The 17331-nt window shown below is 43.2% G+C and overlaps 1 protein-coding gene across 12 annotated transcripts in view; it reads left to right on the top strand.

Annotated features, from left to right (window-relative positions):
• NCOA1 (nuclear receptor coactivator 1) overlaps positions 1-17331 on the top strand; it is a 361163-nt gene that overhangs the window by 216958 nt on the left and 126874 nt on the right. For 11 of the 12 annotated variants that reach the window (XM_075126310.1, XM_075126309.1, XM_075126305.1 and 8 more), the window contains 2 exons: positions 4130-4235; positions 11181-11347. In XM_075126310.1, coding sequence (XP_074982411.1) covers positions 4147-4235; positions 11181-11347 — 256 coding nt within the window. In that variant the 5' untranslated portion in view covers positions 4130-4146. Of the gene's footprint in view, positions 1-4129; positions 4236-11180; positions 11348-13596; positions 13825-17331 lie in introns of those variants that run through there. The other variant, XM_075126316.1, reaches the window with a different exon arrangement.

Below are 17331 nucleotides of genomic sequence, written 5' to 3'. Positions count from 1 at the left end.
TGACACTCCTGTTACTACACCCCAGAATAATATCATCCTTTTTCTCAACTGCATTACATTGTGTCTCTAATATCCTGGGAGCAACACAGCTACAATAACACTGCATCACATTGTTGACGCATATTCAATTTGTGATCCACTGTACCTGTATACCCAAATCCTTATCAGCTGTACTACTGCATAGCCAGTTATTTCCCATTTTGTAGCTGTGCATTTGATTTTTTCCTTCCTAAGTGTAGTACTTTTCACTTGTCTTTACTGAATTTCATCTAGTTGATTTCAGATGGATACTTTTTGGCAAGGTTGTTTTGAATTTTAATCCTTTTCTCTAGAGTTCTAGCAATCCCTTCTAGCTTGGTGTCATCTGCAGATTTTATAAGCACGCTTTCCATTCCGTTATCTAAGTCATTATGGAAAATATCAACTAGTACCAGGCCCAGAAAAGACCCTTGTGGGATCCCACTAGACACATTCTCACAGTTTGACAGTGAACCAATGATAACTACTCTGAGTATGGTCTTTCAACCAGTTGTCCACCCACTTTATGGTAGTTTCACCTAGACTACATTTCCCTAGTTTGCTTATGAGAATGTCATATGGGATATGTCAAAAGCATTTCTAAAATCAAGATATATCACATCTACAGCTTATCCACTAGGCCGGTATCCCTGTAAAAGTATGAAATTAGATTGGCTTGGCATGATTTGTTCTTGACAAAGCCTTGTGATTATTACATATGACCTTGTTATCCTCTAGGTGCTTACAAATTGATTGTTTCATAATTTGTTCCAATATCTTTTCAGGTAAAGAGTTAGGCTGACTGGTCTGTAGTTCCCCAGGTCCTCTTTGTTCCTTTTTTTAAAGATAGATACCCGGTTTGCCCTTCTCCAATCCTCTGGGACCTCATCCATTCTCCATGAGTTCTCAGAGATAATTGTGAACAGTTCAGAAATTGCTTCAGCTAGTTTCTTAAGCACCCTAAGATGAATTTCATCAGGCCTTGATGACCTGAATACATGTAATTTATCTAAATAGTCTATAACTTGTTCTTCCTACTTTGACCTGCATTCCTTCCGCTGATGTTAATATTAATTGTGTTTTGAGTGCCTGGTCACAATTTAGCTTTTTAGTGGATACAGGCAAAATAGACATTAAGGATCTTGGCCTTCTTCATGTTGTCTACCTGTCACCATTCATGTTGTCTGTTTTTACCTCTCCTTCCCTGCTAAGTACAGGACCTACACTTTCTTTGCCTTTCTCTTGCGCCTAATGTATTTAAAGAACCTCTTCTTATTGTCTTTTATGTCCCTTCCTAGATGTACTCGTTTGTGCCTTGTCCTTTCTGCTTTTGTCCCTACTTGCTTGTGTTATTCTTTTGTACTTCTCCTTAGCAATTTGTCCATCTTTCCCCTTTTTGTAGGATTCCTTTTTTTTTTTTCAAGTAATCAATATAACTCCATCAGGAGCTCTTTAGCCTCTTACTAGTCTTCCTATCTTTTCTTCGCATCGGGATAGTTTGTTGTTGCTCCTTTAACATCTCTTTGAGAAACTGCCAGCTTTCCTAAACTCCTTTTTCTGCTCTTACTTCTTCCTTTACATAGAATCATGAAATCTGTTATTTCATGATCACTTTCACCCAAACTGTCTTCCACCTTCAAATTTGCAACCAATTCCTCCCTGTTAGTCAGAATAAAGTCTAAAATGGTTTTCCTGCTGCCTGTTTCCTCCACATTGTGAAACACAAGGTTGTCCCCAATACATTCCAAAAAACGTATTGGAAATTTTGTATTTTGTTGTATTGCTTTTCTAACAGATGTCTGGGTAGTTAGTCCCCCATTACTACCAGATCATTTGTTCTGGGAATTTCTGTTTGTGTTGTTGAGTGTAGAAAGCCATGAGGCAAGTATCTGGAAGGGGTTGACTCTCAAATTGGTTTAGGTGTTTAATTTTTTTAAATAACCCACTTTTAAAAACATAGCTTAATAACTTAAGAGAATAGGTGGCCTGGATTTTAGCAGTGCTAGAAAGAAAGCTGATTAACCACCCTTAAGATACAGCCTTTCCTACCCATCCATACATAGAAAACTCTCTTCCAGGCTCTTATCATCTTGTGTCTCGAATACTGCAACATCCTGTTCTCTGGCCTTGACAAATGCAATCTTGCCCCGCTCGTATCTATTGAGACTGCTGCTGCAGAGGACATCCTCCTAGCCCATCGCTTTGCCATGTTACCCCCTCTTTTCCCTCCTCTTTTCTCTATTGTATCAAATATAAGCTGCTTGTCTTTGCCTTCAAGGTTCTACACAACTTATCTCTGATTCAGCAGCGAGACGCCGATCCCCATCTCTGATTAGCCCATGATGCTAGCAACCCTTGCCCACTTGTTAAATTTTTAAACAAGCATCGTCATGGTTACTCCTATGATGCCCCTCACCCTTGGGAGGAGCTTCCTGTAAACATGTGTAAAGCTACTTCATTGTCCTTCAGATCTCCTTAAAAGTCTCTCCTTTGCTTTGTCGTCTACAAAAAACTTGACAACAGTTAGACTGCTAGTGTGCTGAGACCACTGTGTATAATGCTGACCCAATGTTGTCTCATTGATTCCTTGTACTCCCCGGTCTCTCTTTATCAATCTGTTGATTCTTCTCTTCTGCTTAGATTGTAAACTCTTTGGGGCAGAGATCATTTTTCTGTTTGTACAGCACCTAATAAAGTGGACTTCTTGTCCATTACTGGGGTGCCTAGATTTTATGGTGGTACAAATAATATTAAAAATAAAATAAAAGGCAACCTACATTATATGGAGAAATTGCAGGATAGAAATATCAGGTATTGAAATACCCCAAATCACTGGTTACTTTTGAAAATTCTTGTCAGTATATTTGGAATTTTGTTACTTCTTTGTTTAAATAAATAAGGTTGTATTTAAAAACTCCTAATTAGGGAGTGGTAGCAAATGGGATTTTGCAATATTGTAACCCTCAATGCTTAGGAATTTTATTAAAGCTGCTAGGCAGGGATTTGCAAACACTTTCCTACTGTGGACCACATCTTAATAGAATGAGTGTCTAAAGTACACTTGCCTCTTCTGTGTCTTCTCGCATGGACACCACCTCCTTCCGTCGATAATCCCATAACAGCGCTGCAGCATCTATAGCAATTGCATTCCTGGGCCAATGATAATAGGGTTTTTTAAAAAAAAAAAAGCTTCTTTTAATGGAACTGGAAACAAGGAGTGCCACCTGCCATGTGACCAGTCACCTAATGGGAACCTCTGCACTAATGGATGGTCTTAAGTCAACACTGATGCAAAATGGGAGAGGTACCAAACACAGAAGTCCAACTGTAAAGGGAGATGAGAAAACAATTTTTTTTGGAGGGGGGGATGTTACATCCAACAAGATGAGTTATTTCCAATTAATGTAAAGCCATATACTTAGAGAGCGAGAGCGAGGGAGTAGATAGCACAGACGCAAATGTGAGGGGGTGGGGCAGCTATCTAGAAATCAGAGAAACCAGAGGATGCTAAAGGTAACTGAAAATCACCAAACTGTGTCACGCTGCCAAAAAATAAATGAATATAACTCAGTTCTCCCCTGTATATAGAGTGTTCTCATAACAAGGCTGTGTGCACAGAGCCCTTTGAAGATCATATCTGGAGTAGTGGGTGCTGTTCTGAACCTTGTTGGAGGGTATTGGGGAAAAAAACAGAGAAGGGAAATGGAAATGATACAAGAACCAGATTTAAAAGCAATGGGGGCAGGGGAAACTGAGGGAGTTCAATCCATATCATATAGAAGAAAAGGGATATAGAGGCTGAGGGCTTGTATGAGAGAAATACCTTCAAGGTGGTAATATACATGGTCTATTTTCTCCACTTGTACTTTCTACATAAGCTTCCTTTACAAGTTGGTGGGACGAGGCTAAAACTGAAGAAGGTAATATATTCTGGTGGAAGATTAGGGAGATGATGTTTAACATTAAGAGCAATTGGCTGCTGGAGTAGTTTTCTATTCGGTGGTCACTGGATTCATGCTTTCTGGTATTCCTGTGTATGAATCATTCATTACCTGGTTGTAAGCTGCTCCCCCTGTCAGGTTCCTGATTCGTGTTTCTCTTTCGTGTATAGGTGCAAAGTAGCTCAACATGAGTGGCCTTGGGGACAGCTCAACAGATCCTGCTAACGCTGATTCCCGGAAGAGGAAGGGGTCGCCGTGTGATACATTGGCCCAGAGGTACGTGCGCTGTTCCAAATCCATTTCTCCCACGTGGCTACTTTGTCATTCTAACCGCATCGTTCTGTCCCATCTGCTTGAGCAGATGGAGCAGGTTTCATCTACTCATAAATGTTCACACTTCCCACCAGAACTCAGCTCTACTTTTATTAGTGACTGTGGTGGAAGAGGGAACATGATGGAAATATAACTTTCCATCTGCTCTTCTTGCTTTTAGGCGGCAACTGATGATAGAGGCTCATTATCAAAGTTAATTTATTGATTTATAAATTGAGAGCATTTGGTGGTGGCATGGGGAGATATCGAGAGGGCTTTCTTGGTATGAGTTAGGGATGGTTGCATTACTTGTGAATGTCAAAGCCGTGTGTGAGGTCTTCAGGTCAGCCCAAGGCTTGTGCCTCCCTACAGGGTGCCCAAGCAATGCATATTTCCATCAGGTTCCAAAGACCTTGGTGATGAGATTCTTTTACACCATCGTACATTCAGGAGACACGTTAGTCTAAATTATAGTCATTTCCATGTGATTGTCCAAACAGCCCTAATGGCAGATTCCTTTCATAATTCAGCTTGCTCTAGAAATCTGCTTTTTGTGTGTGGCTTTCCCAGTAATTTTTCCATTGTGCTGCCCATTGGTTAAGGCTAAGCAAATCCAACATGTATTTCATCCTGATTTATGTAGTTGTGAGCATTGTAGCTAAAATGACTGTCATGCTGTGTGGTCCTTGCTGGCACTGGTGTGACTCTGTCAAGTCTGGCTGTTTCCCTTTTGGTTCAGCCTATGTTAGGAAAGAGTTTATTGCATTTTAGTGCCGCTGTTAAGTGTGTGCCTCTGCTTCCTATGAAGCTGTTGTGCTCATCTTCACACAGCGCATGTGCAGTGACAATGCTCAGCGTTTGCTTTCTGTCCGTTTTGCACATGTATGGACCTTTTGTATTTGACTGAAGTTGTGGCCGTTTCTAGACCGTAAATATAAAGATGGCAGTAAGTTGTTAATCTAGTAAAGAGGTTTAAGATGATTCTGTTTGATAACTTCAAATATTTTCTACTCACCTTTTCAGTGACTGCTTCTCCCTTCCTTTAGCAGTGAATCTTCTACGGAATTTCCAGACCTTCCAGTAGTGCTGATTACAATGGTGATTTGGGTTCATAGCCTAACTATGCCATCAACTTAAAAAATGAAACAATATATTTGGTGTAAACTGCAGTAATTCCACAAGAAACGCTTTTCTGGTAACACTTATTTCCATCCCTAGCAAAGACTTCTATAGTACTGTGAGACATTTGCCATTTCTGCCATTGTGTAGGAGAGCAGGTGTTTGAATCAAAACTCTACCACGTGTACTAGGCCTGCCTAAAGCCCTGAGTCTAGCGTAGAGCCCAATCCAATTAATTCTAGTGTTTCAACTGGAGCCAGGTCATTCCCTTAGAGATGAACTCCCTTTGTCCCTCAAGCACAGTCCATGTCTAGTGTCTGTGTGGAGCAAAGAAGACCTGTATGCCTGTTCTTGAAGGCTCCATTGCCTAAATAAATAAGAATGTGCATGGTTCTGTTTCTTATATTTATTATAACTCCTTTCTTTATTGGGAAACCTGGCTCATAGCCCAATAGTAAAGTCCTTAAACCGGCCATGCATTTTCTTTTCTAACTAGCTTTCTCATTCTCCATTCTTGTAGTGATCACTCCCTCAGAAACCTTGCTATACAGATACAGAAAGTCCTTAAGAAGATTCAGAGTAAGAGCAGGCTAGGACAGTAGAATGGATTATACAGCTCCTTTCACACATAGGTAGGGGTCTACCAAATCCGTTGGCCGTGAAAATCACGTCATGGACCGTGAAATATGGTCTCCGGCTGCCCAGCTGTGAAGGCAGAGCAGAGAATGGTGGCTGCTGCCAGGACACCAAGCTCAGAAGGAAGGGTGGCAATACCATGGCACCCTCACTTCTCTGCAGCTGCTGCCGGCTGCACTGCCTCTCTCCAGCCGCCCAGCTCTGAAGGCAGGCTAGAGAGCAGTGGCTGCTGGTTGGGCTCCCAGGTCTGAAGGCAGGACCGCAGCCAACAGCTGCAGAGAAGTAAAGGTGGCATGGTACTGCCAACCTTACTTCTGGGCTGCTGCTGGCAGCGGTGCTGCCGTGAGCGCTGGGCAGCTAGGCAGCAGCCGCTGCTCTCCCGCCTCCCAGCTGCAGGCAGTGCTGCCATCAGCAACAGCGCAGAAGTGAGGGTGGCATTGCTGCAACGCCCTGAAAGGCTTGCAACCCCCTTTTGGGTCCGGACCCCTAGTTTGAGAAACGCTACGGAGAAATCACACATTTCCTATGGGTTGGTCACGGCATAAACAGAAAATTTCACCGATGTGTAACACATCTGCAAAATTTGCTATTTGTGCCATGACCAACCTGCAAAATTTGTGTGATTTCTCTGTGATTTGAGTAGACCCCTATACATAAGGTATCGAAAAGCACTTTGCAAAGTGCTAACTGGGATACCTGTATGCAAACGTGGCAGCCATTAGGAGCTTTCTCACAGATTGGGACACTGGAATGTGTTTCCCTAGGAGAGGGAATGTTGGCCAGTGCCCCGGTGCTATATCCTACTCTCTTCAGAAAGTGCTAATGAGATGTTTTAACTTCCACCGGTGTCTGGCAGAGACAACTTCCTGCTCCACATCTTGTTCAAAGGCTGGAGTATGTAGCATGCTACAGAGCTACTTGAATTTCAGAATTCCTGTGTAAAAGCATGGACAGTGTCACAGTTCCTGTGACAGGTTTCAGAGTAGCAGCCATGTTCGTCGATATTCGCAAAAAGAAAAGGAGGACTTGTGGCACCTTAGAGACGAACCAATTTATTTGAGCATAAGCTTTCGTCCTAAAGTGAGCTGTAGCTCACGAAAGCTTATGCTCAAATAAATTCGTTAGTCTCTAAGGTGCCTCAAGTCCTCCTTTTCTAGTTACTGTGATGATACTCCAGAGTCATAAAGAACAGCCCACTGCTATAATATTCTCCTGATGCTTTTATGTAGGGAAAATCGGCCTATTCTCCCTCCCACAACTTGAAAGTTGCCACAGCAACAGTGGCATTAAGTTTTTTTTTGCACCAAATGAGTTCACCCACAACAAGTAGCTTTTCTTCTTTTTCCCTTTTGATTCACAGAGAGGGGAGGAAATTAATTTGACCTTAACTGAAATACCTATTCGACTCTATTGAGACATTTACCTGCCCTTTAATAAGCAAAGAGGACCTACCTGTGTGTGAGTCTGAATGTTTTGCAAAATGACTCACTGCAGTGGAGTTGGTTGCTGCTCTGTATTCATCTGCATGGCTCAGTGTGGTATGTGGGGTGTTTCTGTGACTTGCTTATAAAGTGATCCACTAGATTTGCTTTAGTTGCTTTTGCAAACAGAGATTGATTGCAGTTTTTCTTTCTTTTTCTTTTTTGTTTTTCTTTCATTCAAACTTTTACCTTTTAACTTATGAAATCTCAGACCTTTGGCATTGTGCCTCATATTTCTCTTTGGTATCTCACCAGAAAATTTTATTGGCCTATTTACAGCATGCTCTGTGGAGTGTATGTATGTTAATATGTTGAGTAACATTTCCTTTGAAATGCATATGGTAGTGGGGGTGGGGAGATCACACTTTTCAGATAGATGTTCTCTTTCACATACCTCTAGGCCCCTGCCAAGTGCATTAGATCCCTGGAGCTAATGTAATTGGGTATAGTTTAGTCCTTCCCTTGATGTAAGTGGGTCACTTCCTAGAGCACAAAAGTTACTTCAGATTTCACTGATACCAATTACAAAAAGAGGATAAGATGATAGCCTGGACAGACCCAACAATTTTGCGGAAGGTGGAACTCAAACTTGCCACTGGCCTGTTTACAGTAACATTTAACTATTTGCTTGGGTATGATACAGCTACCAATCACTTCATTGTCAGCTGCCTGATGGGAGAATGAATGTAACTGTACACACTCCTGAGTTAGCAGCCAATCATTATCTGATCCCGTAAAAGTTATTGGACAGTGCTGCCTGTCTCCCTGAAAAGGCCTAGCAGTCACTTGTTACCTGTCACTTAACAGGAATCTAAGCTACACAGATTTGGCAAACCAGACCACAAATTTTATTCCTTTTCTCGACACTGTGGAGTTGTCCACAGTCAGGTAGTTGATTATTTTTCAAAATACAGATTCTTCTGGGAGACCACCTGGCTCCTGATCTGCTGTATCAGCTGATCAGAAAGTTACCTCTCTGGCTTCTCAACCCTATGTGCAGCAGTTTGGGGAAGGAGAAAGGACAACAAGGTGTAGGAAGGTGAACCTCAGCCTAATGGAGGCACCAGGGAGGAGCCAGAGTTCCAGAACGATGAGGGGCATGATGGTCCATCTAGGAGTGTGTGCAATTGTTAGTTGTTTACAGAGAGTACAAGCCACAGTGAAGAGGACAGAGGAGAGTGCACACCTGTCAGGGCTAGCAGAAAAAAATTAATAATATTGTTAGAAATAAATCAGAAAAAGGAACAACTCTGTAAACCCCGGAACATCTGTGCAGTGTGTGCATAGAGTTTCCTGTGGGTATATGGGTGTGTAGTTGGCTGGATATTTGGGGATGGAATAATCTCTAAGGAGCCTAAGCAGTAGCTGCAGACATATCAGAGTGCTGCTCGCTGTACGCTGGTCATAAGCATTTTGTATGTGTCCACTTTTACAGAGTGACTACCACAGAGGTGGGCAAACTATGTCCCCTGGGCCACACCCGGCCCGCTGGACTGTCCTGCCCGACCCCTGAGCTCCCGGCCCTGGAGGCTAGTCCCTGGCCCCTCCCCTGCAGCTACGCTGCCACACAGGGAGCGTGGCTTGCGCCCACCCACCTCCCAGGCTTTCCAATAAGCCTGTCCTGCTGCTCTGAGCGGCATGGTGGGGAGGGTTAGATAAGGGGCAGGAGGTCCTGGGGGGCAGTCAGGGGACAGTTGGATGGGGTGGAAGTTCGGGGGGCAGTCAGGAGACAGGGAGCAGGGGGGTTGGATAGGGGGTGGGGTCTTGGGGGGACAGTTAGGGACGGGGGTCCCAGGAGGGGGCGGTCAGGGGACAAGGAGTGTGGGGGGGGTTGGATGGGTTGGGGGTCCTGGGGGGGCCTCTCTGGGGCGGGGGTGTGGATAGGGGTTGGGACAGTCAAGGGACAGGGAGAAGGAGGGGGTTGGATAGGGGGTGGGGCCCTGGGGGGGCAGTTAGGGGTGGGGGGTCCTGGGAGTGGGCGATCAAGGGACAAGGAGCAGGGGGGTTGGATGGTTCGGGGGCTCTGAGGGGGGCAGTCAGGGGGCGGGAAGTGGGAGGGGTGGATAGGGTGAGGGGCCAGGCTGTTTGCGGAGGCACAGCCTTCCTTACCGAGCCCTCCATACCGTTTTGCAACCCCGACGTGGCCCTCAGGCCAGAAAGTTTGCCCACCTCTGGACTACCACATACAGAAGATGGAACTGATCACTTTTTGCAGCTTTTAGCTTGTTCCTCTGCACAACCTCCTGCACTGGCTGGACAGAACTTGACTGCATGTTCAGAGAATTTTCAGTCCCCAACATATTCCTTTTAATTTTCCCTGTCTCTTTCCATCTGATGAATGTACCTTGTAGCATTTGCCTTATGATCTGGAAACTGTTCTAGCTCAGTTTCAAAATTGTGGCCTGTTTGTGACCTACCACTCATGTCACATCAGCTTGTTAATTGTTGAGAATAATCCATTTTTAGATGATATTTTCTGAAATCATTTATTATTCTGCGTCCTTCTGAAGGTTGCAAGGAAGGTGATTTGACTGTTTTTATAAAAACTTTTATTTAGCAAATAGTATGTATATATACATTTTTACTTGCTAGTCTCTATAAGAGACTCTCCATTGGCTGTTAAGAGTATAAGGCCTATAATTCACATTTGAGCAGTTCTGATTCCACTCAGTAGAGGTTTCAGAGTGGTAGCCATGTTAGTCTGTATCAACAAAAAAAACCGAGGCTAGTGAGAGAGAGGGGGGCGTATGTGTGTCACAGAGCAGTTCATTGCACTCTTTTCCTGTTCGCAGTGTCTTTGGCACAGAAATATGTTATAGTCTCTAGAGGGACTCTCATGAGAGCTAAGTTACAGCTCAGCTGTTGGCAGTTTGTCCACACCTCTGAATTTTGCCATAGGGAAAGAGTTCATGGGGAAGTATTTGGCCCTTTCATTTGGCTCTGACCTCAAGGAGGAGAGCTGCTGTTGGCATTTGTTGGGATGATACCAATAGCAATACTGAAAGAAAAGGAGGACTTGTGGCACCTTAGAGACTAACCAATTTATTTGAGCATGAGCTTTCGTGAGCTACAGCTCACTTCATCGGATGCATACTGTGGATGAAGTGAGCTGTAGCTCACGAAAGCTCATGCTCAAATAAATTGGTTAGTCTCTAAGGTGCCACAAGTACTCCTTTTTTTTTTGCGAATACAGACTAACACGGCTGTTACTCTGAAAATAACAATACTGCTTTTCATCCCAGTCCTGCCACTGAAGTCAACTAAAAATAAAATGTGAATCTTCAGTGGACTTTGTTGATCCTTTGTGTGTGACGTTAGGACTGCTTTGCACCAGCTTGAATGCTGGCTTTGGCAAGGTAAGTGGCACTGCAGGTTTATAGTTCCCTTTCTGAAATAAGCAAGGAGTCCTGAATGTTGGTTTCTAAAAAGATATCTTTGAGGAATGTATTGAGTCTGCATTGTGCATGTCTTCCTGGGCTTTCGTTCTGTGACTCATTCTGCATAAAAATAGGCAAGGGCCTGAACCAAATCGTCCTGCATTTTGCAGACATTCAGATTGCAGCTTCGTCCTGTCTCTAAGCAGAAAAGTTTCTGGGTGCCTGATAGACACACACATGCCTGTTTGGGGGAAGCAGTGGGAAAGTCATTAACCTGGAGTTTTGTTTTGTCACAGCAATGAAAAGCGACGCCGGGAGCAAGAGAATAAATACTTAGAGGAGCTGGCGGAGCTGCTGTCGGCAAACATTGGCGACATCGACACCCTGAGTGTCAAGCCAGACAAATGCAAGATTCTAAAAAAGACGGTCGACCAAATCCAGCAGATGAAGAGGTTGGAACAAGGTAAGGCTTGAACTCTGGGGCTGTGAGCCTGATAGAAAGACCATGCTCTGTTTGCATCGGCAGTATTGATTAAGTTACAAACAATAACCATGACATAGAGACAATTCTCTTTTATAAAGTTTTTCTTCTCCCACTTGTAAGGCATTTCCATGAAAGAAAGTATCATTTGTTTCTGTAGATGGTTACTTGAAGTCATAATATTCTGTTTGTGATGATGTCCTCATTTCCAGAGTGATCGGTTAAGCACTATAAGTCTGCACACTCTAATGCTGAGCATTTATCTGGTTTATCCTGGAAGTGCTTTACCCGCACTGAGCCCAGTTCTAATTCACAGGAGTCATCCTTCCTCCTATGAGCATTCCCATTAATTTGAACAGGACTGCTCTTAAAAGTGAAGTTTTCAGGATCAAGCTTGTTAACTAATGAATCTCTGATGTCACTGTAAGGTAGGTACATATGCATTAAACCCATTTTGAAGATGGGTAGGATGAGAGGCTGAGGAGGGCGTGGCTTTAGGAGCTGGTATTAGATTTTAGAAATTTTTCCTGGCTCTTAGTCTTGTGCTTGTATTGCTAGACCAGGCTTCTCTTCTATGTGACTTTAAGCAAGGAGAAAGCATCAGAAACAATGAACTCTTTAAAGACCAACTTTTGTGCCATTGTCCCTAATCATTTAAAAAGAGGAGGGAGACATTCAGAATGCTCTCTGAATAGAATGCTTTCTCCAAGCTTTCCACATGGCATCAGGAGGCTTTTAAAGAAAAAAAGGGGATGTTTCTATATCAGTTTGTCAATAAATGAAAGCTTTGCTTAGCATCCCAAGGAGTTCTGCAGTGCTGAAGGTCTGGGGATGTGGGGCAGTGGTTTAGTTGTTACAGGAATAGGACTGGGCATCAGGAGATCTGGGTTTTCTGCCCAGCTTTGCCACACAGTTGCACTGTGTGACCTTGAGTGATTAATTTAATTTCATCTTACATGGTTCCCCATCTGCACAATGAATCTAAACATTACCTATCCATCCATCACTGATGTGTCTGGGCACCATAAACAAAATTAAGAGAATTTGAAGCCGTTGTATTGACAGGGATAATTCTCCCGTCCTTCACCTTTGTGAGGCTAAATTTATTGTTTGAAAAGCACTTTGGGACCCTCAGATGAAAGTCACTTGAAGTATTCCTTTTGGGGTTGAAGTTCACCCCTGTGCAGATCAAGCCCAAACCATATGCGCCACGTAAATCCAAAGGTCTTAGGAAACCAGGATTAAGTGCTGCATGTAGAACCCACAAGTGAGTATGTGTTATAGGTCCCCTTCTGTGCCAGTCTGCAGAGGATATGAGTGGTTACAGCCCCCAGCTGTAGCAGCTCATGCTTTTAGCTCTGGAGATACCTGGTTGGGGCAGCCATCACATAGTCCTTGGGGTGAATTTCACCCATTAGTAACTGAGGCAAGACAGGCTTGCCCAAGCTTCAGCCAATTCCTTTTGCCAAAATTCATGCTGGACATTTTCAGAATTAAATATTGTTGCCTTGTAACAGATGTTGAAGATTTCATAAACACAGTACTTGGCTTGTGTATGTGTGCGCTAACTTCAATCCTATTTAGTTCTTCATTGAGTACACCGTTTTAGGTTGTATGTGCAGGAGTCATTGGCATGGATCCTCCTCACAGACTATTATTTTAGGAACGGAAATGCAGAACGCAGACTCCATAGAGTTAAAAAGGGGGAGAGGGGGCTGTTGTGAAACAGTCATCTCTGATTAAGTGTTGTGTGTGTTACTTAGCCGTACTGTCGTCGCGAAGAAACAGGGAAACTGTTTTCAGATTTCATTCAGGTTACGTCTGAAATCTGAAAAGAATTTCATAGTGGGTAGGTACTTAAGAGATTCTTAGTTACTGGCACTTCAGTATTCATTAGTTTTCTTGACATTGCACAGCAGGGCTGAACATTAACTAGGATAAGTGCTACTTAAAAATATTGTTCCTTGAACTTTGTTCTGTATTGCCGGCTTATTTGGTACTGCACTGCACTGCTGAAGAAATGAAATTTCACCTCTGCGTTTTCTTAGCTAGCATTTCATTGCAGAGGCATTTAGCCTGAGAAGGTGATGGAGAGATGTTGAAATGTCAGTACATTTGCGCTGGGGTCACGAGAAGCTTTTTCAATACTTGCATTTGTACCGAATGTTACACACATGTTGTTTGTTTCCTTATCTCCTTTCTGTTCTCCCCTCGTCTTTATTTCCATGTAGCCCCAGTCAAGAATCACTTAATGTCAGCTGATTGCTTAGGTTCTGGTTTTGCTTCGGAAGCATTGTGAATGGCAGAGCATCTACTGCAAAGCCAGAGGACTTGCATTATGATCTGTTGAGAGCAAGGGAAGCCAGAGCTCTGCCTGAGGAAGAGGGTCACATACATCTTGGGAGTGCATCTAATGTGGCCTACGACAGCACTCAGAAGCACAGTGAAAACTTTCACAGGTACAGCCCTCGGTGCCCAGCTAGGCAACAGCAGCCAAGAGCATGCTTAATGCCATAGGGTTAGAGATGGGAATGAGACTTGAGGCTTATCCAGAAATAGTGGAGCATTTTACATCAAGATGAGGCAAGGACTTCATTGTGTGGTCGAGTCAAGTCAGCAGCTCAGTGTGTTGCAATGTGTTGAACAGATGAAGTCTAGGAACATCCATCTGTTATCGCTGGGCAGCCTAATGGGTTAAGAGCCACTCGCGGGCGCACTCTCTTGAATGGAAAGCTGTATATTTGTGGTGTCAAGACATTTAAGTGGAGTGTACCCACTTGGCAGTGGTGTGATAAGGAATTCATTAGTTTTACAACACCTACATGTGTGAGAGAGAGTGTGAGAATGTGTGTGAGTTTGTTGTGCGCTCTTCATTCCTGTGCTGCTACTCTTAATGCACTGCAACAGGTGTTCCCCAACACAAGAATTACAAATCCGAATCCCACATGCAGGTGTTCAAATGGGCACTTATGTAAAGCTTGTCTTATGTTACATACACCTCTCTCTATATATATATACAGTGATTGCACGTGGGCAAGGCAAGCTTTAAAAAAACCACACATACACCTAAAAGCTCATCTGAGCATCCAGTTGGTTGTCTGTTAGGGAGCCCACCTGTGGAATTTAAGTTGTTTTCCAGCAATGACCAGAGTAGGGCAGGGTTCTTGGCACTGGGCCACATAATGGTTGACATTTTTGGTGGACAGCACAACACTAACACGGGGAAATATATATATGATAATCCATTTTTATTGTTGCAATGCTTAATTTAAAAAACAAAATAGCAAACTAAAATAATCTGCCCAATGGGGAACATAATTGATAGGAAAAGGAGAAATGTTACACTGAACGTGCAAACAGAGCAGCAGAGGCGGAGGGAATTTAAATGAAGTAAAGTAGGGGACAAAATCCCTTTAAATTCTGTTAGAAAATTCCTAAATGAAAGCCTGTGTTGAGTGCCGAGCACTTATCAGAGTTCTCTGCAAATTGTGAAGTTATGGGAGCCAGCAGGTGTAAGCTCATAATGAATGGAAACAATCTACAATTCAGCCACTTCTTGCCAAGTGTTCACTCACTAGTGGAAGTTTCCCCCACTGTCAGCCTTGAAGAGTTTGTTTCTCCTGAAGATTTAGAGGTCACATCTCCTCAGCTTTTCCTCCCCAAAATCATCTTTGTGTGTGTGTCTCTCTCTCTCTCTCTGCAGGATCTTACTTCTTTTTGTCCCACAAAATGGTGGAAGAACCAAAAGGAGGCAGGAAATCTTGTAAATGCATCACATAGATCAGCTAAGCCCTCCCTCCCCATCCCCCAGCACGCCTGGCGGCTGTTATTTAAAGTATGAAGCAAATGCTTTTAGAAAAGATTCCTAGGTTTGGACACTTTCCAATGTTAGTAATGTACAGTTGGCAGAACAAGCCGTTTGCGGCTGTGGCAACAACCTGAAATTCATCTGCCAAGACAGCAATAAATGCAGCAGAGGAAGGGTCCAGAAAGTTAATTTTTCAGCACTCATCTGTCCCACAAAAGTTTTTAGATTTTGAGTTAGTGCAACGTTGTGAATTTTGCTTTTCAGGCCTTCGATAGTGCTTTAGCAAAGTCCCTTAGACAGGGACGAGAACAAAAGCTCACTGCAGTCATTTGGGCCACACGTAACATTGGAGTGAAAAGGGAAAAATAATTGAATCCAGGTGTCTTGTTGAACATAATATTTTTAATAGGCTTGCTATTGTGGGCATGCCTTGAGGCAGGGGAGCAGGGATAGATTCAGAAGTTTGGAGTTTCCTAAGAATTTGGGAAACTTGTCCCATAATGAGTTTGGTGGTGGGGAGATTTTTGTTGGATGAACGTGGGGCCACATGATAGATGCTAGTCACATTGCTAAGTGCTTTGCAGGAAGGCTCCCAAACGTCATGGTGGTGGACCCATGAAATAACCTGGATAGTACTGATGCACTTACCAAATGTAGATCAACCCATCCAAGGTGCTGCCTCCAACATAGGTCCATTACACAGATCTATGCCGCTTCTCTTTAAACCAGTTTGCTAGATAAGGTGTTAATTGTTCATTGAGAGAGTAATTCTTAAAAGCTGACCTAGAGAGACAGGATGTACATCCAAGAAGGTCCTGCTTCTGAGATTTAATAAATCTTTGTTTCACAAATCAACTGGGAGGGGAGAAAGAGATGACTTTATGGCGATAAGGCCCTGCTTGCTGTACAGTAGAAATGGTACATTTTGTAGTGCTTTGTCCATATTACTTTAAAAAGGTCAGTGAAGGCAGCGAGGTCTGTAGGAATGAGCACAGGGTAGAAAATCAGGAATTGCTGAGTTCTAATCCAGGCTGTGTAGCTGACTCACTCTGTGGCCTTGAGTAAGTCACTTTACTTTTACATGCCGCAGTTTCCTCATCTGAAAAATGGGTAACATATTTACTCACCTACCCCAAACAGGTGTTGTAAGGATTAATATCTGTGCAGTATTTTGAACACACAACATGAAAGATAAATGCTATCTATTATTATTTACTAAAAGAAAAGGAGTACTTGTGGCTAAGTACTAGTCTCTAAGGTGCCACAAGTACTCCTTTTCTTTTAGCGAATACAGACTAACACGGCTGTTACTCTGAAACCTATTATTATTTAGTTGCCTACATAGATTGTAAGCTCTTTGGGGCAGGGCCTTCTTTTTGCTACATATTTGTACAGTAAAACAGTGGAGCCTTGGCCCATCACTGAGGCTTCTAGGTCTTATTTGCAGAATACTGCTACTAATTCTCAAGTGGTGGGGCCTCCATTATTCCCCTGGGACACTGTTCCCACAGGCTAATGGACTCAGGAAGTGTTTCCCAATTCACTCTGATTTTTCCCTTTTTTAATTTCATCTCTTCACCGCTCATTATATTCTCTTCACCCTCCTACCTTCAAACACACAGTTTACAATTCTTCTACCTCCTTGGTGTTTACAACCTTCAAATGTTTGCTCATTGTTCTCATAGCCTCACTTACCCACACTACTGTATACAGATTCAGCCTATTTAATTTTCCATCACAAATCCAACCCCAGTGATTTTATTGCTCTTTCTGAACTCCCTTCAATTTATCGATATCTTTCTGGCAGTGAGATGCCTAGGACTGAACACATTGTTCTAGGTGAGGTCACCCCGGAGCCAAATAAAGAGAGACTAACTCTTTGCTCTAAGCCAGGATGCAGCTCTGCTCTGCTGGGATGTGTGTCTTGGTTTTTGGAAGGATAGTTTTTTCCCCGAATTTTAAATAAATAAGTTCCTTGTGTGAAGGCACTAGCCTTTGTGTTACAAAACAAATAGCGGAAAAGAGTCTGGAAGGAGAGGGGTGGGGAAGTCCCTGGTGCTGGTGGATCTATTGTCAGAGAGAGGGTATTTTTTCCCTTTTAGACCTACCAACCTTGACTGTGTCCATTTTAAGACTGTCACCCAATCATTTGCCCCAA

Source organism: Caretta caretta, chromosome 3 (assembly GCF_965140235.1).
Source record: "Caretta caretta isolate rCarCar2 chromosome 3, rCarCar1.hap1, whole genome shotgun sequence".
In the NCBI taxonomy this organism is placed as follows: domain Eukaryota; kingdom Metazoa; phylum Chordata; order Testudines; family Cheloniidae; genus Caretta; species Caretta caretta.
This window is presented reverse-complemented; position numbering and strand designations above follow the sequence as displayed.